This window comes from Echiichthys vipera (assembly GCF_963691815.1).
Source record: "Echiichthys vipera genome assembly, chromosome: 16".
In the NCBI taxonomy this organism is placed as follows: domain Eukaryota; kingdom Metazoa; phylum Chordata; class Actinopteri; order Perciformes; family Trachinidae; genus Echiichthys; species Echiichthys vipera.
Genome location: NC_139841.1, coordinates 18,450,499 through 18,473,687, shown reverse-complemented (window position 1 = coordinate 18,473,687; position 23,189 = coordinate 18,450,499). Strand labels below are relative to the sequence as shown.

The window sequence follows — 23,189 nt, the reverse complement described above, 5'->3', positions numbered from 1 at the left end:
TCATTTTGACTCACTTGTAGTTCATTTTTTGCTCTCTCATTCAAGTTTTTGTTCTTTTTACCCCGTGTTTGATGATACATTTTAAAAACAAAGCATTTCTTCAGCTCTGCGGTTTTATCCCTTGTGTCTCTGGAGTCTATCTACTTCGTGTATCTCTCTTGTAACAAGTAACAGATGTCATGTAACTTAAGCCTCTGTGTGTTGTTACTTGTGTCTCAGCAGTTAGAAGCTCTCCATCTGCCTCTTCTTCTTCCCGCTCATCTCCAGCCTTGCGGTCACTGTGGGGTCACAGATCAACACAGGGGTCAACAGGCTGTGCTGTTGTGGCAGGCAGGTCACACATGGCAATTAACAGACACAAATACTTTATTTAAACACCAATTCTCATATTTTGATCTATTTATTGGGCCTAAAACTTAATGCTGCTGTAGGTAACAGTTTACATTTATGTGCAAGGATAGTAACCAAAAAATAAATAGCCTTTTTTAGTGGCCAAAGATGAGCAAGATAGTTTTTGTGTATATAGCATTTCATATAAGTGTTGGAGAAGAAGTTTCAGACAGAGGATTTAATGCATGTTCATCTGAATGGAGCAATTTTTATAATCAATACCAGTGGCTCTCCCAAATGAAGGGTTTTTGACAGGATTATATATATATATATATATATATATACTTTGTATTATATAGCTAATGGTTTATTATGCTAAGGTTTATTTTTATGCTTATGTTTATGATTAACGGGGCGGCAGTAGCTCAGTCCATAGGTGACTTGGCTGTGAACCGTAGAGTCGCTGGTTCAAGTCCCTGTGTGGACCATGTACGGAGCGTGGACTGGTGGCTGGAGAGGTGCCAGTTCATCTCCTGGGCAATGCCGAGATGCTGTTGAGCAAGGCACCGAACCCCCAACTGCTCGCGGTGCCAGTCACTGGCAGCCCCCTCGCTCCAACATCTCTCCTTAATTGCATGTATAGGTCCTGTTTGTGCATGTGTGTATTTCGGGCCTGTGTGTGTGTAACATGAATACTAATAAGAGTGAAAAAATTCAATTTCCCCATTTCAGGATAAATCAAGTAATTCTTCTTCTAATGTGAATTCCTGCAATAAACCTGATTCTGATTCTGTTAACAGAACAGAGAAACATATTTCTTATTATTATATTTTTTCAGATTTATAAAAATGTATTATTTGTATTATTATAGTTATCATATCACCAGAACAATCCCTTTTTTTGGTCCATAAATGTGTGATTTGTGGGGTTTTAGAGGCTGCAGTACCCCCTCCTGTCCATCAGGTGTCGCTGGTGTTTATACAAACGGCTGTTCCTCTCTCTTTCTGCTTCTCTTGGTTTGCAGCACGGAAGTTTCATAACAGAATAGATATGTGCACAGTCCCAGCATGAGATAATATAATTATCTAAGACTTTAACAGCTTCACGACAGCCAACACAATGGTCAATATCGGCCTCACCAAAGTGGACGATGCGCTGGCGGCAAAACACCCGGTGGGTTTCTGTTGTTACCTGCTGTTTGTGACCTTTTTCTCCCTTCAGTGCAGCCTGCGGATCTCTGGAGGACACTGACAGGCAAATGAACTAGCTGCTGCACACACTGTAACCTCTGTAATGGACTGGGACAAAGCACAGAAAGGTGTAAACAAGGGAAATGATGGAGTGAAAGTGTGTTTTCTGTTTTCCAGGGGTTACAGAGCTATGCTGCCTGTCAGTCTCATGCCTTCATGAAGGGGACAGGGACATTTATACTTGGTAAGTGACTTCCCACCCTAGAAAATGTACTATATTGCTACTTTTTATTGTATCATTATGACGGAATTATCAGGCATTTAAAAGCAATACATCTTATTACATCATTTCTGTTCATACACTGCATACTCTATATACACACTCTTTATTCCGGTGTTTTTAAATGAGTCCCTGAACTAACACATTTGCATTTTACTTAGCTAAATTCTTAAATATCTGTAGATAAACGCCTATTAGGAAGACTTAAAAGACACTACAGAGCAAACATTACTTTTGACCAATGTGTACCACAGGAGGGAGCTATATTCTGCAATTGTTTCTAATAAAGCAGGATGATTTTCATTACATGATGCAAACTGAAGTCAACACCGAATCATGACATTTAATAATATTAGTTTTGATTTTCACTTTTTGTAATTTGTAAGCCATTATGACAATACTCAAGACCAACAGCTGACAGTTACAGCTCGATCTGGCTTCTATTACAATCCAGTCTAACGTGATGAACTTGATTTCACATATTGGTATATAAAGTATGTTGACGAAGAAGAAAATTAAGAATTTATGTGTTTTTGTCCATGTCGCTGTTCTCTGTAGTCATGATTATTGTTATTCTGGCCTGATCCTCTTTTCCACTGTGGGAATTTTTACTGAAAACTGGAACTTTTGCAAGATCTAAAGAAATTAACTCCCATTTCTCCCCAAAAAACTCCTAAAGGAGTGTATACGCATATCACATGCACATGCAGGGCAATTGGAAATCAGCAGTTCTGTTTGCAAGTGCAAGAGGGACAGACAGAGAGACAGTGTAGCAAAGGACTTGTGCTGTTGTCCAGTGTTATTGATACTGAACGAGTCACAGAAAGTTTGCATGTCCATCATGCCTGCTGCTGGAAGTCCTGTTGAGATGTGTCGCGTGTTGCTTCTACAGGCGCTGGCGGTTTATTTGCGATTCAGAAGCTCCTCCAGAAGAAACTTCCTTATCCTCTTCAGTGGAACCTACTTTTTTCAATAGGTGGGAAATAAAACGTATGCTTCAAATAGGTTTAAACACACCATCCATACTTCCTCCTAGCTCAGAACTCCCTCTCTAACATCACCTCTCTCTCTTTTCTCTCAGTGGCGTCATCAGTAGGAAGTTATGCAGTGACTCGCTGGGAAACGCAGAAATGCTCAGACCTTTGGATTTTGCTAGAAACAGGAAAAGTCCCAGACAGATTGCCACCGCAGGGTGAGTAGCCTACAGAGTTAAGCTGCAGACCTGCTCGCCATCCTCCATTGCTCATTCTGGAAAGTTAACTTTCAGTAGGAGAAGCAACTGTGTTTTATGGAAGAAAATACATTTTTGTCCAGTGGGCTCTGTATTCTTAACTGTGCCAGCTCTCTTCCTCAGTCATAATGAACCAGTTAACAGACTGTAACACTCTTTTCTGTCTCTTATGTCTGTCTTTCAGAGTCTAAACCAGAGGTATCAAAAGGACCTGAGAAGACAAAATATGGCGACGTGATGGAATGAACATAGTTTTAAACAAACTTGTGTATCTAATGTATATAACTACACATTTTCAGAAAATGTACTCATTATAATATTCAGATGATATTGTCAGTGTGAGATCGTACATAGTGTATTTAATTGCATCCCAGTGTTTTTTTCCATCCTCCATTTCTGCAATACACAACATGAATGAAGTCATTTTCTTTTCAGTTTCAGAGTTTGTGGAGCTTTTGAATTTCATAACAGCATTAATGTGTGGATAAACAGATGGATTTCCCGAATCAGAGGTCAGGAATTAGTTTGGGTTTTTAGGAGGAATCCGATGTTAAGCTTGTGAGCCGGTATTATCATTTGGATGTGTTTTGTTTGACATGCAACAGAATTAACGCTGTACTGCCAAAACCAGCCACTAGTTTTCACTGTAGGGGTTTGCAGAGCTGTATATTATACTCACCGGAGGCTCAAGCAAACCAGTAGCTGATGATCTAAAGAGTACAGAGAAAAAATCATTGTGGAATGATGTCCTGTAACATCTCAGGATGACTAAGTCAGAATCAGATACATAAATAATCCCAGGAGGAAATTATTATCGTTGCAAACTCCAGCTATACAAACAACATATTTAACAACAACAATATATACAGAAAGATACTATATATTTGGAAAAACAGAAATATAAAACAATATATATAAGTATATATATAAAATATCAATTAACAATATTAATATATACACAAGTACTGTAATTTGCAAAGTACCGTAATGTGCAAAAGAACAATTGTTTATGATAATATTGTTAATATTGTTCATATTTATATCATATTTTGCATCTGCGGTTTGAAGGCAATTTCGGTTTCCCCGCACGGTTATGCCAGTCGATAAAACAGTTGTGGTGTTGTTTAGCTGCTTCTTTAGAGGTTAAATTAACACGGAAAGGCTTTTTAACTGTAACCTTATTGTGTTTAACTATACATATATATACACAGTATATTTATATAAAGTGAGTAGCACCCTGCCACAAAACAAAAACAAAATATTGACATATACACACACAAGATATGGCCATAAGTCAGTAAACAGTAGATGTGTCCACTAACTTTTGTGTGGTGTAGTGTTTCTGTAATCAAAGGTAGAAAAAAACAGTAGTTAGCGTATTGATTTGGACCAATCATCGGTAGCAGTATGTCCTTTTACCCAAAAAGGATTTCATTTAAGAGTATATCATTAATCTCAACAGGGACTTTCACTGTTAAATAAGCCAAATCACTCAATAATCACAGAACAAGCAACTTAAGGACGCTGAGGTAGAGAAGTAATGATAATTACAATAATTACTGGAGAGCTGCAGACACTTGCAGTATATTCTGACTCATATCTACGTCTGTAGTGCTCCTGCAGCAGTTTCTGGGGTGGCAGTGCTGAAAGTGGCTCCAAATGCATGTATATGAGATTTAACAGAAACATACAGTACATACTGTATATGTGAAAATCTCTAATATTTAAATGTCTAGTTGATTTGCGCATAGCTGAACTATTTTGTACTATAAGGTGTAAGTAACGTAAATTCTGCACCATGCAGTGCAGGCCAATTAAACAATAGAGTCTTTCAAGCTTTAACGCCTCGAGTGAACGAAGCGACCAAAGTCCAGGCCTGTGACATTATGAGAACAAGCCAAAGAAAGTTCACTAATTCGGAGAGCTGAGAGTTCACATCTGTGAAGTGGGGAACGTGTTTAGAGTGTTTGTAAAAGAAAAAGGTCTCATAGTAAAGGTAATCTGAATAAGGGAAGATATTAGCTTTGCTTTAATGTTCTTTTTCTCCTTCTCCGTCTTTGTACTGCCTGGATCCACCCCCACTCTCGCTTCGTCTCGCTTCTCGCTTCTCGTCCTCCCACTGTTCAATTTAAATCTGAGTCAACACTTCCAAGATTTGACGGTTTTTCAAAATCTCTCTCTGCGTCGTGAATTGAATAAGCTCTCAAATCCTTTGTCACATGCACACTGGTGCTGCTGAAGGAAAAGAATTCACAGAAACAGAGTTAACAGCAGATAATGAGGGAGAAACTGTGTGTGTGTGTGAAGTGTGTTAACATGAGAGCAGTGACTGGCCAGAAGAGCTGCAGGAGCTGTACATGTCCAGTTACTGAAATGGACTGGCCTTTTGGCACGCTTGGTGACCACTGGAATGGTTTATAAAGCCCTGTGTGTGTGTTAGTGTGCGCATGTGTGTATGTGTGCTTGTGAGAGTGTGAGTGAGTGTGAGTGTTTGGCAGCATGTGCGTGATAACATGAGAAAGAGATGAGGAGTGTGTGTGTGTGTGTGTGTGTGTGTGTGTGTGTGTGTGTGTGTGTGTGTGTGTGTGTGTGTGTGTGTGTGTGTGTGTGTGTGTGTGTGTGTGTGTGTGTGTGTGTGTGTGTGTGTGTGTGTGTGTGTGTGTGTGTGTGTGTGTGTGTGTGTGTGTGTGTGTGTGTGTGTGTGTGTGTGTGTGTGTGTGTGTGTGTGTGTGTGTGTGCGTGCGTGTGCATGTGCGTGATAACACGATAAAGAGAGATGAGGAGAGCAGGAGTGTGTGTGTGTGTGTGTGTGTGTGTGTGTGTGTGTGTGTGTGTGTGTGTGTGTGTGTGTGTGTGTGTGTGTGTGTGTGTGTGTGTGTGTGTGTGTGTGTGTGTGTGTGTGTGTGTGTGTGCGTGCGTGTGCATGTGCGTGATAACACGATAAAGAGAGATGAGGAGAGCAGGAGTGTGTGTGTGTGTGTGTGTGTGTGTGTGTGTGTGTGTGTGTGTGTGTGTGTGTGTGTGTGTGTGTGTGTGTGTGTGTGTGTGTGTGTGTGTGTGTGTGTGTGTGTGTGTGTGTGTGTGTGTGTGTGTGTGTGTGTGTGTGTGTGTGTGTGTGTGTGTGTGTGTGTGTGTGTGTGTGTGTGTGTGTGATAACATGAGAAAGAGAGATGAGGAGAGCAGGAGTGAGTGCTCTGACCTTGTGAGTCGATGAGCTGAGCTGCAACTGGGCAGTGAGTGTTCTCCTCTTTCTTTTGCTTTCTGGCTCCTTTTGGTTATATAACAATCAAGCCTGAAATGCAAATAATACATTTTAAAAAAGCCACAAAACAAACAATATTTACAGCATTTCTTTTTAAATCCCAGGCCACAAACCACCATAGATATAAATCTATACTGTGAAACACTGTTGGATATTTAAACACGTGATCTATTTAGCCCAGAGTCACGATCAATTCCCACAAATTGATGCGTTAACAAGAACAACTGGTGTGTGATTGACTGTCAGAGGGAAGGGGAGCAGTTTGTTGTGAGGGGATTTATTGATTGTGTGTCCTCTTCTGCAGTTAACTTGATAAACATAATCAGATCTGACAGGTTAAAATATGAATGAGTCCTTTGTGAGAATGTGACAGTATCTTCGAAATGAATCACTACTAAAGGGTTATACGCAGGTGACAAAGGGATGAGAGCTCAAGTCTGGGCAGGTCGGAGATAAACACGGGTCTGTGCAGGGACAGAGAGTTTCTCTTGAGTGACTCATGGCTAAAGAAAGCGAAACAGAAGTGTCCCTGAAGTGCCAGAAATGGTTGTGAATGTGTTTTGACTCTGGAAGTTGGACTGCACGGGATGTGGAGCAGGGTTAATGCAGCTCTCCAGCCTGACTGAGAGGAAACCTTAATATACATGACGTTACATAATATCAAAGCTGATGCATGATGAAAGGGTCGTAGGAGGGAGGAGGAAACACAGTTATCACTTTATTTGGATAGGGTTAGACACTTTTTGTCATGGTTGTATTCTCTACTTTGGTTCATCTCTTTCGTCTTTTGTTTTTATTTACCGTAATCTTGTCTTGTTTTTTTTGGCCCTACCGGTTAGGTTTGCTTTGTCTGTCAAAGCTCTTTGCAAATGTGCAAACCCTAGACTTAAAAGCAAGGCTGTGTATACAAAAAGGGACAAAATGTACCATTTTACCATGAAATGTCATGGCAACTCTATAAAATGAGCAACTAGGCCACTCAGACCGGGGATGGTGGTAACACAAGATAGTGTCAACACTTTTCCAATACGGAACAAGCTGCGAATCACCTGATTCACTCTGCACATCCCGTTTATTATGTGTCATATGTATATATTTTTTATTATTAGTCCTAATGTTTTAACTGTTAGCTGTAAGGCAAGTTAGTTCATGGCTACAGGAGTCTGGGTTACTTGTAACAACAACATTTTACTACCAACCCCAAGCAAAATAGTATTTGTAATTATATATTATTATGCATATGCCTCTCAACACTTTGAATAGAGCATCAACTGATGTAGAAGAGCAGATAAAGAGAGACGAACACGCCTCAACAAACAACACACACAAAACACCAATTAGCCCTCTATGTTAAGTAATTAAAACAATTAAAATGCTTTCACTGTCTTATGTCGATGTCCCAGAATGTTACAAATCACTCCAGGCTTTGTTACAATTTACCTGGACCATGGGTTAGATTGTAATATTTCACTCCTTTAGTTTGAGACAAAAACCTGCATTTTCTGTTTGTGTTACCAAGATGGCCGCGATCATTTGTGATCATAAAATAACAGACACATGTAACTAGTTTGTAGGTCCATCACATTTTGAACACAATAATAAAGGAGCTCCAAGAATTCAGAATTAAAGTTATCTTTATTGTCATTTTACTTACTACAATAATTTTTTTTATGGCTTCCTCCCTTACACCTATCAAAATAATACAATCTAAGAAAAAACAGAAAGACAAAGTCGGTAGGCAGCAGTTGCCAAATAGTGTGAATCTACAAAAATGCTTTGAAAAGTGTTATACAGCCGGTATAATAGGCCGATAGTTGCATTTCGGTATCGGCCGATGCAGGCTTCTGCATTGTTTTACCACGGCATTATTTACAGAGAAGGCGACCACAGGCAGCTACGTGTTCCTGGAGACGCCTTTCAATAAATGTTACTTTTATTAAAATTGAGACTCGTAACATTTGTTTATCATCATTGTGTATTTTTTGTGATGTAAATTGAGGGAGCAAAAGTAGTATCGGCTCCAAATATCGGCTCAAGAAAACCGGCAGTACATATCCGTCATCAAAAATTGGTATCGGCATCGGCCCTTAAAATCCATATCTGTCGATCCGTAGCTTAAAATGTTGAAAGTATTAGAAAAAGTCAAGTCAAGTCAAGTCACTTTTATTTATATAGCACATTTAAATACAACAGGAGTTGACCCAAAGCGCTTTACATTAGAAGAAATCAGGTTTGGGCAGGACAGTAGATAAAAGGAGCCCAAGAATACACAGGTCTTGACAAAACAATGCATAAAATAAGTAAAAAGAAAACAACATTAAGATCAGCAATCAGCATAGAATAAAAACAGGTGAAATAGAATCAAGAAATGTCAAAAATGTTACTGCAATGAATGGCTGGACCAATAAGATAACATGAACATTTATAGGCCTACACTCTAATGCAACACGGAACAATAGCTCTTCAGTAAATTCGACATTTTACATTTATATATAAATATATTATATACCAATCCATGCGAAGTTTAAGGTTGTTTAACGTGGAACAAAAGGACTCTGTTCCCTAGTATGGCTGCATGTGGGGCTGTAAGGTGATAGTTGATCCAGCTCTTTCTGATTATGTGTGTGTGTGTGTGTGTGTGTGTGTGTGTGTGTGTGTGTGTGTGTGTGTGTGTGTGTGTGTGTGTGTGTGTGTGTGTGTGTGTGTGTGTGTGTGTGTGTGTGTGTGTGTGTGGGGGGGGTAATATCCTTTATGAATAACGTCTCAGCATTAGTAATAACAAAAGCACAACTCAAACTGCAGCATACCTCAGGCCTCCACCAATGAGCGCTCAGCTCGTGCACACCGCGGCCAATGGCTGTGTCCCGGGACGCTCGCGCACAGCCGTTTGAAGGGCGGTCCTGGGCCAGAAAAAGGAAAGTATGGATCACACCGCAGCGGAGTTTCGACGGGAAGGGACACGGTCAAAACGGTGAAATAGAGAAGATATTTCAGGCTAAAAAGCTTTACTTGAATACGCATTTTGCTGATAAGTGAGCATACGTTTCCTTTTTATTAACCTGTATGCTCGGCTGTGTGTTTATGTAAAGTTATCCAACTTGTGTTGGTGTGTTTTTGACTGATCACTCGGTGCAGATTATCGGCGCATTCATGGCTCTGATAGCGACAGAACAAGGCTGCAAACTGAACGGGACGTCGGCGATTTACGGCCGAGTTGGACCGAGAAAAGAGGTGTTTCAAGGCAGGACGGAGGGGTTCAAAACGGCCAAAATGCAGCCAAAAGAGACGGAGTATTCAACAGATGGCCTGCCCAAAGCCTTCCTGCACAGCCTGAGGACCCTGTTTGACATTTTGGATGATTCTGGACGGGGCTATGTCCACATTTCGGAGATAGAGAGCCGCTGGCAGGGGGCAGACACCCGCGGCCTGCCCGGTGGGGTGCTGGGCTGCCTCAGGAGGGTCACCCCGCCGCATGGCTGCCTCACCTTTGAGCGGTTTGTCGCGGGGCTGCGGTACTCCATGCTCAACCCGGAGCACTGCAGCGCCCACTTCAAGGCCCAGGCTGCCGTGCACCCGCAGCAGCCCCTGAAACCCGCCCCGCTAGTGTCCACATGCAGTGTCGGGACACGGGTGGAGAATAAGGTCCGTCCGCTGGGGCCGAGCAACGTGACGAACACCCAGCAGCCGCAGCAGCAGCCGCACCGGTCGGCCTCCTTGCAAAGCCGGGTCAGGCCAGAGGAGGGGGTCGGGTACCCCGCGTGTGGTGGGCCGGTGCGGTACAGCGCGGGCTTCGAGAGGTCCGGGCGGAGTTTGGAGCAAAGCTCTTCTGTTGCACCCGGGGGCACCGGGTGTTACCGGGCCGACCCGGGCCATGCCACCAATCCCGCTCAGCCCGCGCAGAGCCGGGGCAGGTCCATTGAGTCTCTCGCTCTGGAGTCACCGCAGCTCCAAAGACCAAGTAAGTAGAACCATAAAAGCCTTTTATGTAAACAGTTAAACATGATTACTGTGTGTGCGAGTGTGTGAAGGGCCTTGGGGACAGTTCACCGAGTTCATGGAGGACTCAGTGTGTCAATAACGAGTTGTCAAAATCCAGATAACGTTATTATGTTGCTGCCATGCAGTTGCATCTGCATCTCACTGCTCCTATGACCTTTTATCGATTTTTAATTGCACTGTAGTTGTAGTGTTTGTTTTTAATCTGTTGGTTGTTGTTCGTATTAATATTTAGCTTGATAATACCCATTATCTGACATTTACAATGATATATATATATATATATATATATATATATATATATATACAAAAACACAGCACAGCAGCAAAATACCTCAGTATATACACCACCATCTATCAAACATTGATGCATGATGCCACTGTCTGCATCTGTATTTCAATCCCATCAACATTAACTATTTATAATTCTACTTTCTCTTTTGTTTTTGATTGTGCCTGAGGATGATTGCCCACTGAATACCCACCACAACACGGAACAAAACGCGCTTGAGACAGATCTGAATTCACATGAGCAAGCCATTTGATTGCGTGCATAACTGAGTTGATATGTTCACTGCAATCCTGCCAGCTTCAATCTCATAGTACAAGTGCACAATGTCTGCAGAATGCTTGCATTTGCATGTCATTGCTTGTCATCCAGAGGGAGCCCTACAAAGGTAAAAAATTGAGACTTTCTCATCCGAGGTCAACAACAGTTATTGTTGGGTTTTGACAACACAAGCCTCGGGTATCAGTATTATGTCACAGCGTAAACAGGCCCTGTTTAAGTGCCTCTGCTGCAACCATGGGTGGCGAATTAGTTGAATAATTGCCGTTGTTAACCCCAGGTCAGGTCAGGGGTCAGGTCAGAAACTCTGGAGGGATTCCCTTTTAGAGGCAGCACAGTCATCCCTGCAATGCCCCCCTCTGACTGTGGAGTTGGCGATGGTTAGTTGTATAGTGCATGTTCATTTGTTCAGCTTTTCCGTAGTGAGAAGGATGTAGGTTGGAGGAGCTGCTGCTGAGAAATTCCCAGTTTGCCTGCTCGTTATCTTGTTCACACAGGCTCTCGCTCTCACACAAACTCACTTTTGTTCTTCTTTCTCTCACAATCATATAAGAGTCTTTTAACATGCTCTCTCTCTCTCTCATTCCCCCACTCTCACTCTCTCTCGTCTGTCCGAGTTTGCCTGATCTCTACAGCCAGGCCTGTCTGGAGCTATAAGAGTGACACTCTTGCACTTTCTCTCTGTCGAGCCCTCAGGGCTTTCACTGCTTACGCCACTTGCATAAGTACTTGTACCACGTTTTTTTGTTTAGATAGATAGATCGATGGCTAAAAGTTCACACACTTTAGTTTTTTTGTTAAATCAAATGAAAGGAAATGTTAATTCACATTAAGGGTGAAATCGTCCTACATCAGTTGCTCTTGTTGCTGAATGGGGGCAAATCCCTGCAGCCAGTTTCTAAAATCTTTAGGAAAGTTCTCCCAGAGGTGCGTTTGCTGTTATAGCAGCATTTTAATGCCCATAGTTTTGGAACTAGATAGTGCATCCAAAAATCACATATGTGTGTAATATTATTTCCACTTACTTTGTTTGGGCGTCCACCGGCAGAACAGCAGTGTCCGTGCTGTAATCTCTTACATGCAGCCAAACCTTGGTGGATTAGGCCAGATTACAGCAGACAGACCAGGGCGCACTGAATCGCGGCCGCGGTGAAATCCTCCTCACCACCCTGGACATCACCGCAAAGTCCTGCCACTCTCCTGTCATGGTTAGGGATGGGAAACTGATACAATTTATTGATATCAATGCCGTTATGGAGTCTGCTTATCGGTCCAATTCTTTATCAAATCCCATATTTGTCCCTGATCCATTTTCAGCCTACGCAGGTTTTCAGCGTCAATGCAAATGAGAGAATGTTTGTACAGCATTTGTTTTCATTTAGGGTTTCTTAGTCAGTATTATAACATAACATGCCGTCATTGATAAAAGGAACTGATAAGCTCGGAGACATACAATACCGACCCCGTTTCCAGTTTGAAACTGGTTCTCAACTGGAACCGGTTCTTGATTCCCATCACTACTTGTGGTTTGGCGTAAAGCAGCTGCTGAAGTATTCACTTAAGTCTAAAAATCTGATAATGATAAAAAAATACCTCAGTATATACAGAATGTGGGAAATGCTTATCCAAGTTTACACACAATTTGTGAGGGCTTGAAGTTCAGCCTCCACTGCATCAGACCTGCATGTGGTAAGAAGCCCTCAGGGAGACTCCAAAAACAAAAGGAGCAGAGATTGAATGTGAGTCGGAGGGGAACCAGACAGAGAAAACTTTCAAAATTACTTTCTTTAGCTGCTTTGGAGCTTACGATCTAGTCACATGATCTTCCTTGACAGATGGGGTTTGTTCGGTTGTCTTGGAAATGTGACTTTTCAAATTTCCATTTATTTCTCCGAGAACAAAAGAGGTAAAAGTGTTAAAGTTAGTCTGAAGCCTGATACCTGTTTTGACGGATGTTTACTCTTTAGAAAATATAGAAAAACTCTTTCTCTTGATCACAACAAACATCCTGCCTAAAAAGATATCAAGTGATTATTGTGCTGAGGACTCGTTTTATGTTTCATTAACCCAGGGAGGTTTTTAAGCTCAGATACTTCACATATTTCTGTCTGCTCCACTGAACTCATCCTCAGTCAAGAAATCAATTTAGGGGCCTTGATTGAGCTCAGTGTCACATTTGCAGCTACAGCTCCCTCCTGTGGTGTAACTTGCAACTCGGAATAATTATTGGATCAAATGGATGTTTTGTCTGTAGTTTTCTTGGTCTTTACTGTCAGTCCACAGATGAGACGATATGTTTGCCCAGTGGAATTTAATCTCACATTTTGTAGACCAGTGACTGAACCAATCCAATTACATTTATTTTTAAATTTTAAATCTGATTTTGTCTTCAGTGTTAAGATGTAGCTCACCTTTACTGTTGCTGATTGACTGAACATGTGAAGTAAAGTCAGACTTTTCACACTCACCTGGACTCACACGCCCCTAATAGTTATAATTCCACAAATGTGACATAATTATTGGGTGTGGCGTGCATATGTGTCATTGCATGCCCACTGTTAAAACACTGTTCTTACCACCACTGCTTCTTAACTAGTGCAGTTGTACATTTTAAGAGTCCTATTTTCAAATGTTTTCATAAAATATTGTACAAAGTGTGTTTTCCCTGTGATGTTCAGTTATTCTGTAATTACAGAGTGCAGGGTTAAAAATGGATTATGTCTGTGTGTTTCACATTGTGCAGGTGTTGTGAAATCTGGTTTACCAAGATCCCAGAGCGAATCGGCAACAGGATTTACTGGCGGCTCCAGACGACACGGGCGGAGTCGGGATGAGCAGAGGCGGCATACCATATCCAACGGAGTAGATTATGGAATGGTTGGTACACACACACACACACACACACACACACGTCTTAAAGGTTTTTAGAAAGGGGCCACGCCCGGGGAATGAGTCTGACTCATGTTTCAGTTAGAAACAATTCTCAATGTCAGTTCTGTGACATGATAGTCATGGGAAGATATGAACATTTTACGTCACGATTATCCTGGTCAAGATTATTACGATTCATGATAGGATCCTGGTTATCATCAAAATATACTTAAAATGGCACTAGAATCACATTCACCTTACATTTAGTTAAGAACAAATATTTTCATTGCATCACAGACAGGACACACATATATATGTATATTTTTTTTCGAAAAAGAATCTTAAATAAGGTAAACCTCATGAGGTCCCTCTGATTAAAAAGTTATTTTATAGTATATCATAAAAGAATGGCAGCAGAACATACTTGCCGAAATCGCAGCGAGGGTGAAATTCACAGAGAAGCCCAATTGGAAATGTAGCATTTCTACATGCACACAGCCCATTCAACAATCAAACTTACATTTTTGTTGTGGTTGATAAATACATGCACAGTTAATTGTAGCGATTCACTGATCCATTTTTTTCTGATCCAATCTGACCTGGGCTTAGCGTATCGGCTGATACCAAATACCGATCCGATACTACTGTTGAATGAATGAACCGTATACCTGGCTATGTGGGTGAAGGCATCAGGCTTGACAAAAACATTTAGCCTTGTTACAAAAGGTGACAAATTAACACAGATATAAATGTACTTGTTATTATTTATTGACAAATGACAAAGTGAACATAAGCAACAAAAAATAATAATAAAAAGAAATAACTTGCATGTAAAATGAACTGCAAACAGATATTTTGAAATGTAATATAAAACCCTAACCGCTGTTGCAAACACAGAATTGAAGTGACTGGATCGCTGTAACTGTATTGTTGTTTATGATGTTAATAAAAAAGAAGTGACTGGATATGAATGCTGGAGCCGATATCCGATTCAGCTAATTAATAATTATCGGAGCTGATCAAGGTCTCGGATTGGTGCATCTCTAGTTAATTGTTCATGCAACAAACCATTCTACTTTCTACTAAATTCTCTTTAAACTCTTTTAAATAGGCTACATCATATGAGAAGATGATTTCCCGTAAAATCAAATAAACTGTACTTGATTTTAATTGTTAATTATAGGCTGTGGCCAAATCCTGATAATGGAAATTCACCACAATCAACTTATTGTGTGTGTTTTTTTATTGCGATGAGTTTTTCATTAATTACTGATTAAATAGCACAACAGGTTATGGCGTTGACATTAATGCAGTGTGGGTCCCAGTTTCTATTCACTGAGCTGCAAACCTGACCCTGCTGTTTGTTACTAAACAGCTGCACCCACCATTTCAAAGCTGCTTCTTGTGAAATTTCACTTCATTTAATAACCTCTAGTCTTTACCACTAAAACCACAGTCCATGCAAACTTAATACACGCATCATTAGTGCGGCTGAAGTTAATAGAACGACGGTACTGCAGCTGGGAAACATGTGTTTTCACTTTTGGTTTACATTAAGCACAAATACATTTTAACAGAATGTGGTAGGCTCTATAATATGCGCATTGAGATCATACTTTCTTTCAATTGTGTTAGAATTAAGTCATTCTTTAGTCAAATAAGGGAGGTGGTGATAGTTGGTGGTCTAATTGATGAATAGTTTAATCATTTTTCAAGCAGAAATGCCAAAGAAAGGTTGGTCCAGCTCCTGAAATGTGAGGATTTGCTGCTTGTCTTTGACTTAAATGATGTTAAATTGAATATCTTTGGCTATTGGACTGTTTTTCGGATAATTCATAACTAAATGTCACCGTTTGGCTTTGGGAAAATTGTGACATTTATCTCATTTTGATGGACATTTTATTGGACTGGCCGATAAATCAGTAAAAAATGTGACAACCACTGAATAAAGGTGTAACATAAGTAACAAACTGTTTTTCATAGTTTTCATAGTAGTGGAAAGGGTTACACAAGACATATTTACAATGATTTCTATTTGGTATCCATCGTCCTTAAAATATTAGAGGATCAGTAGTAAAAGACTTTGAGAGACAGCGCTTTGTTTGGAATAAACCTTTGATCATTTTAAGCGTGACTGGATACAACAGGGATGGAGCCGTTTATAGATGTATGTCTATGTTTTCTTTACGTGGAAAAGTAAACAGTCGAAGCATGAAAATTCCAGGAAAGAGATTTCTAGTAGAGGCTCTTCTCCATTTCACTCTCTATTGGCCCCCACATTCCCCTCCCATCCCTCTGTCGCTGCCTCCCCCTTCACACCGCCCCTCCCACCCTCCAGTCGGGAGCTCATGCCTCCCTTCACTCTCCGTCTCTCCCCCTGCCTCACCATTTACCGCTCTCTCTAGCTCGCCTCTTCTCCCTCTTTCTCTCCCTGTTTGTGTCGCCGTCTCCGTCTCTTTTCTCCCCTTGGCCTCTGTATCTGGAGAGGCTGAGTGACCGGCTCCCCTCCTTCTCCCTCCCTCCCTGCCCCTCTCCTCCTCCCCCTTCCCTCTGGCCCTCCCACCCAGGCCGACTTGGCCCGCTGCTGCCCTGATGGTAGTGAGCCGGGTCGGGCCCAGGGGCCTGGTAGAAGTAGAGGACTCGCTCGGCCGGCCCGGCCCAGCCTGGACTGCTGTGTTGGCTGCCTACACTACTGTCTTCATCCCCCTCAGCAATAGCCTCTACAGCAGCAAGGCCCTGCACTTTTTTCTTTGGGTGAGTAGGACGACAGGGAGAGGAAGACGGAGGAGGTAAGGGAGAGATAGTGGAAGTGTGCTTCAGGATTTCAATGTGTCCATCAGGTTGTTTTGATATGTAATTGTGAAAGTTGAGACAGACAGAATTTGTGTATGTTGAACAGGATAAAGTACTTATTTGAACTATTTTTAAGGACTTTGTTGACTCTAACCTGTTGTGGTATTGTCACTTTGGAGGGTTGGAAGCGGTGCTAAGACGAGTAGTTGATTTGTTTAGTAGAGTAGTGCCTGAGTTTAATCAACAACAATGTTTCAAGTCGGTTATCAAGCTAAAATTCTAGTCACAGTTTCTCAAAGGTGAGGATTTACTACTACTACTACTGTTTGATATCATTGTAAGTTGAATATGTTTGACTTATGAACTGTTTGTTTGATTGAATGAGCAAGAACATGATGGGCATTTTTCTAACATTTCATAAACTAAAACAATGAAGTGATTCATTGAAAAAGTAACTGGCAGATCAATGATGAAATCTCTTCCTTTTTCAGGGACGTTGGGTCTTTTTGTTAGCGCTAACCTGTTGTGGTATTGTAGACATTTAGGTTTTTGGATAGTGTTAGTAGGATCCTTTAAGAGAAGAATTTAAGTGATCACATTTCAAGTCATTAATCAAGTTAATACTAATATATCGTGGTTTGCTGCCTGACTCTCTTTAATACAACGTTAAATTGTATATTTTTAGGTTTTATACTTTTTTAATAATTAATTGAGTAATCAGAGAAAAAAAGTGGTCAGATTAATCTAGATTTCAATCGTTTGTTGCAGATCTAAACCGTCTTTGTTTCAGGGACTGTTGGACTTGTATATTGTCTGTGACCTGCTGTTGTATTGTAGCCCCGAGCTAAACATCTTGTGTCATGTCATTGTATGTGCGTTGTTGTGTGTATTCATGCCTGCTCATTCAGCCAGAACACAAACACACATGCTCATACTTTCACATAACCTTTCAGCCATTTACTGCTCTGCTCCCTCTCTGTGTGTGTGTATTTTCTCTTTCTTTCTTTTTTAAACTGAGGACTTCCCTGCCTGTGGACAACTGCACATTCATGCAGCTTGACACTGGGTCATGCTTCATTCTAGACACGGACCCTACCCCTCCGACCCTCTCCTCTCCCCCCTAAACCCCCCTCTTCCTCTGTGTTTATTCTCGCTTCAGGCTCTTCGAACGGAGCAAATATGTTAAAGAGGATTTAAAATTTAGACTCTTACTTTCCTTGTCCAGTTTTTAGTTTGCTTACACAAAATGTATCCCCGTGTGCGGGCATGCGCTATGTTTTTAACAGCACTGATGAGCGATCATAACAGGAATGTACTGAGCTGCACAGGGGACCCAGGGATGGAGTGATGGGTAGATAGAAAGATGACACACCAGGTGGCTGAATGCCAGCAATGAGGCCTGGACTGTGGCATGGACAGCCTGGTCAGCACAACTCAATGCAGGGCCTTGCTGGGTTACACACACACACACACACACACACACACACACACACACACACACACACACACACACACACACACACACACACACACACACACACACACACACACACACACACACACACACACACACACACACACTCACTCTGTCTTTCTCTTTCACACACACACACTGGGGTGGCCATAGTTGGTGCTGTTTACCCCATTCTTAGGTTGCTGTGCGGTTGCCATGACGCCGGGCTGATTGCTCCTCTAAACATTGTTCAGGATGGGAGAGAGTCCGGCACAATTGGTATGGCGCCATTGTCTCTGTCGGCACAAAAGAGTTTGCTGCAGATGCCCTTGTGAAAAGATGGGAGTTTGTCTACCATGTAGACTGCTGGCAGCCAGAAATCAATGATTAGATTTAATCTTGGCAGCGATATGAATGTTTTTTTTTTTTTAATGATGGCATGGAAAATATTAAAATGAAATGTTTTCTGTCTCTATGTGAGATCTGCACAGAAAGTGACTCCAGGCGGGTTTGTTTTTGTCTGTTTTTAATCACTGTTTTTCCTCTTCCACCCCTTTCCTGTCCCCCCTACTTTTTTTTTTTACTCTCCAACAACATATTCTCCTTTTTTAACTTTCAACTCACACAGTTGAAGCAAATGAAAGAGCTGGAGCAGGAGAAGGACTCCCTGCTGGCGGGTCTGGAAGTGGTGGAGCGGGCCCGCGACTGGTACCAGGGCCAAATCCACAATGTCACAGAGAGGCAGCGGCAGGTCGGCCAGAGCTCCCACTGCGCGGTCAGTTCAGACTCGGCTCTATAACTGTTAAAAGTACCTGTTGTACTTTTTATATATCTTTTATTGATATGGATAACAGGACAAATAAGATCATATTTCATCATGAGAAGATATTCCCAGCACACATAGTAAAGATTTATAGCCTATATTACTAAATAAAACAGCAACAAACATTTAGAACATGAAAGCGACGTTGAGCTATAAATCTGTTGGGAGAGATTTATAATTTGACTACATATCAGGTTTTTAGTGTCAGTACTGTACACAGTATGGGAAATGAAGGGCTCATTTTTAAATTTGATTATGTTCTGCAGTCAAACAGGAAAAAATACCTTTTTAAAAGAAGAGGCAGACATTTCTTCTTCCCACAGTAGCCTCAGTAATCTGTGATGGTTTTCCTTCCAGTGCGAAGTGGCAGTTCCAGAAGAATATGTTCTCAAATATTGAAAAAAATAATTTGACATAGTTTGTCAGACTATGCTCTATTTAAACAAAAGACTGTTTTTTAGAAAACAACCTGACAAAGTAAACTATCATGTGTGTTTTTTGTCTGATTATGTAACATTTTCCCCCTTATTTACTAGTTTAAATGAACCTAATTTTGACCAAAACATGTTCTCATTTTGTTCAGGTCCCTTTGAGTTTCATTCTAATTGTCTTTTACGTTGTTTCAGGATTTCTTAACAGAAGCCAACCAGAGTCGCATGAATGTTTTAATTCCCAAATTGCAAGAAGTCAACCGCTGCCTTAATGACCTTATTTCCTGCTCTGGGATGGTGAGTGTTCGCTGCTTCATTGATTTCTGCATTTTTATGTGATTCTGGTAAACCCTAAGGATTTTTTAGATTGGTAGCGAAAAGTCTCGCAATTTAAATATAATGCAAATTAAAATCATCACATAGATTGAAGATGAATGATACTTGGTCACTCTTAGGATTTATAATAACATAATAAGCACCTTCATAACAACTGACTATCCCATCCCCCACAGCTGTACTTTAGTGCGTATTAGCATATGTTAGCATACTAACCTGTTTGCTGGTATGTCAAGTGTTTGTTTTGTTTTTACATGACCTCCACATACACTCACAGCTTACCCTGACCACAGCGTTCTTTGCAGTGAACAATATTGTATATTTTTCTGCCTATTGAAGAGTTGTAGCAATTGTTTCAGCTATGCATGGCCGTATATGAAACATTCATACGGGAAAAACAGCATTCCTCCTAGCAGCATGCTAAACTAAGAATAAGACCATGGTAAACATTATACCTGCTCAACATCAGCGTGTTCACAGTGTCACTAGGAGCGTGTTAGTATGCTGACATTAGCCTTTATTACTGGTGATGTCTATCGGTACACATCATTGTATTTTCTATGGCATGGGCGGGTGATTTCCCCTCCAAGAGAGACGTGATAACTGGAAAATTACCATATAACCTTTATTTAGAACTGGGGCGATCACGCTCTACGGACCAGCTTTTCCTACATGTTCCACACGCTCGGTCTGAACTGAACTGTAAAACTGCTTTAACTTTAGTGCTCCTAACTTCTGAAACAAGATACAGCACCTCCTTAAAATGAATTCACTTACACCTTTTGGACATTGACAACATTTGATTTTAAACCTCCGAACGTGTGCTTGTTATTATTTTACATAACTGTATTTTACATTTTTATATTATCTATCCATTTATCTTCCCTAATTGCAAAATTCCAGGGCTTTTTGCACAACTGTATTCTATCCAAATGAGTTTTGCTGATCACAAAGTTTTGAATGGTTTTCTATTATGTTGATAATGGTATTTCTTCTCTGTTAGTATATCTCTTTGTTGTTGTTTTTCTCTGTCTTTGTCTTTGTAATTGACTCACTGTCATTGATAACGGGTGTCCGCCCTCAACAATCTCTCAGGTATAAATAAAGGTTGAATTAATAATTAAGTTCAAGTATAACCCCAGAGCCTCTTATAGGCTGTAGCCAGTGTAAAAATACTGACATAAGCAACCATAAGCAAAAACACTTGTTTTTGGGAAAGTGATGTGACTCAAAGCTGACTACAGTAAATATTCTCATAACTCAAAATATTCTTCAGGGAAATTCCTGTCTGCACCAAGTTGTGGGAAGCTGTGTATACTAGACTATAAATGATGACACTTTCTCTTTACCACTGTTCCTCTTTGTTTCTTAGCAATCATTTCCTTCCAGCGCTGCTCAGACAGCAGCTAACCCCCAGCCTCCAGGTCCAGCCCCTCCACAAGCCATCCAGAGACTGAAGGACCAGAACCGACTTCTCACACAGGTTTGACACTGTCCACATACTGCCGATAGACACTAATAGTTACCAGTCGTGGCTTGTGTTGCTTTCACCCTCTCACTTCATTTATTTTCCTTCTTTTCATCAAGGAGGTGACAGAGAGGAGCGAGCGGATCGCCCAGCTGGAGCAGGAGAAGTCAGCCTTGATAAAACAGCTTTTTGAGGCTCGAGCCCGCAGCGCACAAGACACCAGCACCATGGACTCCACCTTCATCTGAAAACAATTACACTCCACCCAACGGCATAGCACGTTAGCACCATGTTTCAGCTAGGAATCATCACGACGATGGTCTGGTGCCAAACTTTTCTAAGCTGACAATTGTTTACCCACACTTTGTAGCAGTGATGCACCTTTTAGCCATGACATGCCAACACCCTCGACTGCAGCATGCGACCACTTCACCCTCAACCAAACCATGCACTACCTAGATGTGAACACTCGGAGGAAAACCTTATTTCTACTTGATTGGAGAGTCTTTTACTTGCTGCCTTTTACTTTTCCTGCATAAACACTCCGACTGAGCTGAAAAGACTGGAACGCTATCAAGAAATAAGCCGGGCCTCATGAGATCCCATCACTCCATTTCTTAGAGCATCAACAAGATCTCCACTCCCACTCCCAGAAGACAGCTTTTCGTCTTTGCTTCTGTTGCTCGACAGCACAGGCAACATAAAAAGACAAACATGAACTTTAACTGAGCGGTGGGGGGTGGGGTTCTGTTGGAATAAAATGCCATATTCTTACAGTTTAATACGAAAACAAATCACCAGCTGCTTGCTGTGACCTATCAATGACATTACTGTTAGTTTGGTACTCTGACCTAAATGATAATAACATACACTTTACCCATGTCTATCAGTATTTCCTTCCTGTTAATGTAAATGAATAATAATATGTTTACCTGACATTGGCTTTCTGGGTTTTAGAGTGTTTCATTTTAAACACAGAGACAGGAATTACTGAAAAAGAACGTTTTTTTTTTATATCATGGTAGCATGTCTAATGTTAAGATCTTTTATGAATTTTGAGATGTTTTTTTTTTAAGATTGAAAAAAAAGAGATGGGAGGACAGCCTACAAGCCATCGGAGATGAAGTAGACGTAGAGGCAGAGACGGACGAGAGAAGTTTGGAAGTTTGCACGTAGAAGAGAGATGTGGAGGACAAACATGGCAGACGGTGAATGTGTCGGAGCCCGAGGTCCTCGGTTGGGAAAAACTTCTGATGTCACGTCAGAAACAAATAGGAAATGACTTTGGCTACATAGCGCTACATCCTCTGTATGTCTTTACAGTGGATTCTTTGCATGGGTCATATTTTCAGCTCCAAAGTATTTATCCTCTGATGACATTTCTGTTTGAATCCCTTTTGACCAGGATCAGCCTGGAAACGTTTGGCTTTAGACTAAAACTGTAATAAAAAAATAAAAAAACAGCCATCCACAAAGTTTACAAGAGAAATATTTAGTAAGTGGGTGGCGGTAGAATAAAAAAACATTGTAGTTTTATAATGGATCTGTATGGTACTGCACATAACATATTGTGGATGTCTGTTTCCCACCTGTTTGATTGTATGTTTCTTGCTGCTCAAACTACATTATGTGAGTGAAACTCTTTTCCTTCAGCTTTGTATCCAGAGCACTCAAATTCAGATAAAATGTAAAATAATAAATACAACCAAACACTGCTGACTATGGTTCTGTGGTTCCTTGCAATGTGTGTATTATAACTTTTACAATGCTGCAATACAATCATATAAACACTTATATTTAAGTTTAAAAATCATGTTTTAAAACTATTACATATCCTTTATTTTTCATATTTTACGATGTCCTATTTCTAGTAAAATATATATATATTTCTTAGAAAAATAAAATATATAACAACAAATAAATAATTAAGTAATCAAATACCAAGAAAATCAATTAAGACATTCATTAATTGATACAATATGGCAAATTGATATTTCGCTTATAATTGACTTCATTTACTTTATATCTTATTTTATTCATTTTATTTGTCATACATTTTTTAAATGTAATCATTTTAAAATGTATTTTCCATTTTGGTAGTTTCCATCCTCGATAACCTTGTTAAAATTACAAAATGTATTCTGATGTTAAGGCTTT

General features: G+C 40.7%; 2 protein-coding genes across 2 annotated transcripts; both read left to right on the top strand.

Moving 5' to 3' along the window:
- Positions 1–1,367: 1,367 nt before the first annotated feature.
- tmem141 (transmembrane protein 141) lies at positions 1,368–3,454 on the top strand. Its single transcript, XM_083929496.1, has 5 exons — positions 1,368–1,503; positions 1,698–1,764; positions 2,693–2,776; positions 2,882–2,992; positions 3,216–3,454. The coding sequence occupies exons 1-5, from the start codon at positions 1,450–1,452 to the stop codon at positions 3,275–3,277; spliced, it is 378 nt and encodes a 125-aa protein (XP_083785622.1). The 5' UTR covers positions 1,368–1,449; the 3' UTR covers positions 3,278–3,454.
- A 5,783-nt stretch (positions 3,455–9,237) lies between these two features.
- sapcd2 (suppressor APC domain containing 2) lies at positions 9,238–22,732 on the top strand. Its single transcript, XM_083929850.1, has 6 exons — positions 9,238–10,251; positions 13,601–13,734; positions 18,603–18,749; positions 19,424–19,525; positions 20,937–21,047; positions 21,152–22,732. The coding sequence occupies exons 1-6, from the start codon at positions 9,444–9,446 to the stop codon at positions 21,278–21,280; spliced, it is 1,431 nt and encodes a 476-aa protein (XP_083785976.1). The 5' UTR covers positions 9,238–9,443; the 3' UTR covers positions 21,281–22,732.
- Positions 22,733–23,189: the final 457 nt, after the last annotated feature.

What these genes read in the sequence shown, in the direction of transcription:
- tmem141 (XM_083929496.1), top strand. Translation starts at nt 1,450, where the DNA reads ATGGTCAATATCGGCCTCACCAAAGTGGACGATGCGCTGGCGGCAAAA. An exon ending in GACAGGGACATTTATACTTG is followed by an intron (nt 1,765 to 2,692) that starts GTAAGTGACTTC and finishes TTGCTTCTACAG; the next exon opens with GCGCTGGCGGTTTATTTGCG. An exon ending in GAACCTACTTTTTTCAATAG is followed by an intron (nt 2,777 to 2,881) that starts GTGGGAAATAAA and finishes CTTTTCTCTCAG; the next exon opens with TGGCGTCATCAGTAGGAAGT.
- sapcd2 (XM_083929850.1), top strand. Translation starts at nt 9,444, where the DNA reads ATGGCTCTGATAGCGACAGAACAAGGCTGCAAACTGAACGGGACGTCG. An exon ending in GCCAGAGCTCCCACTGCGCG is followed by an intron (nt 18,750 to 19,423) that starts GTCAGTTCAGAC and finishes ACGTTGTTTCAG; the next exon opens with GATTTCTTAACAGAAGCCAA. An exon ending in AGAACCGACTTCTCACACAG is followed by an intron (nt 21,048 to 21,151) that starts GTTTGACACTGT and finishes CTTTTCATCAAG; the next exon opens with GAGGTGACAGAGAGGAGCGA.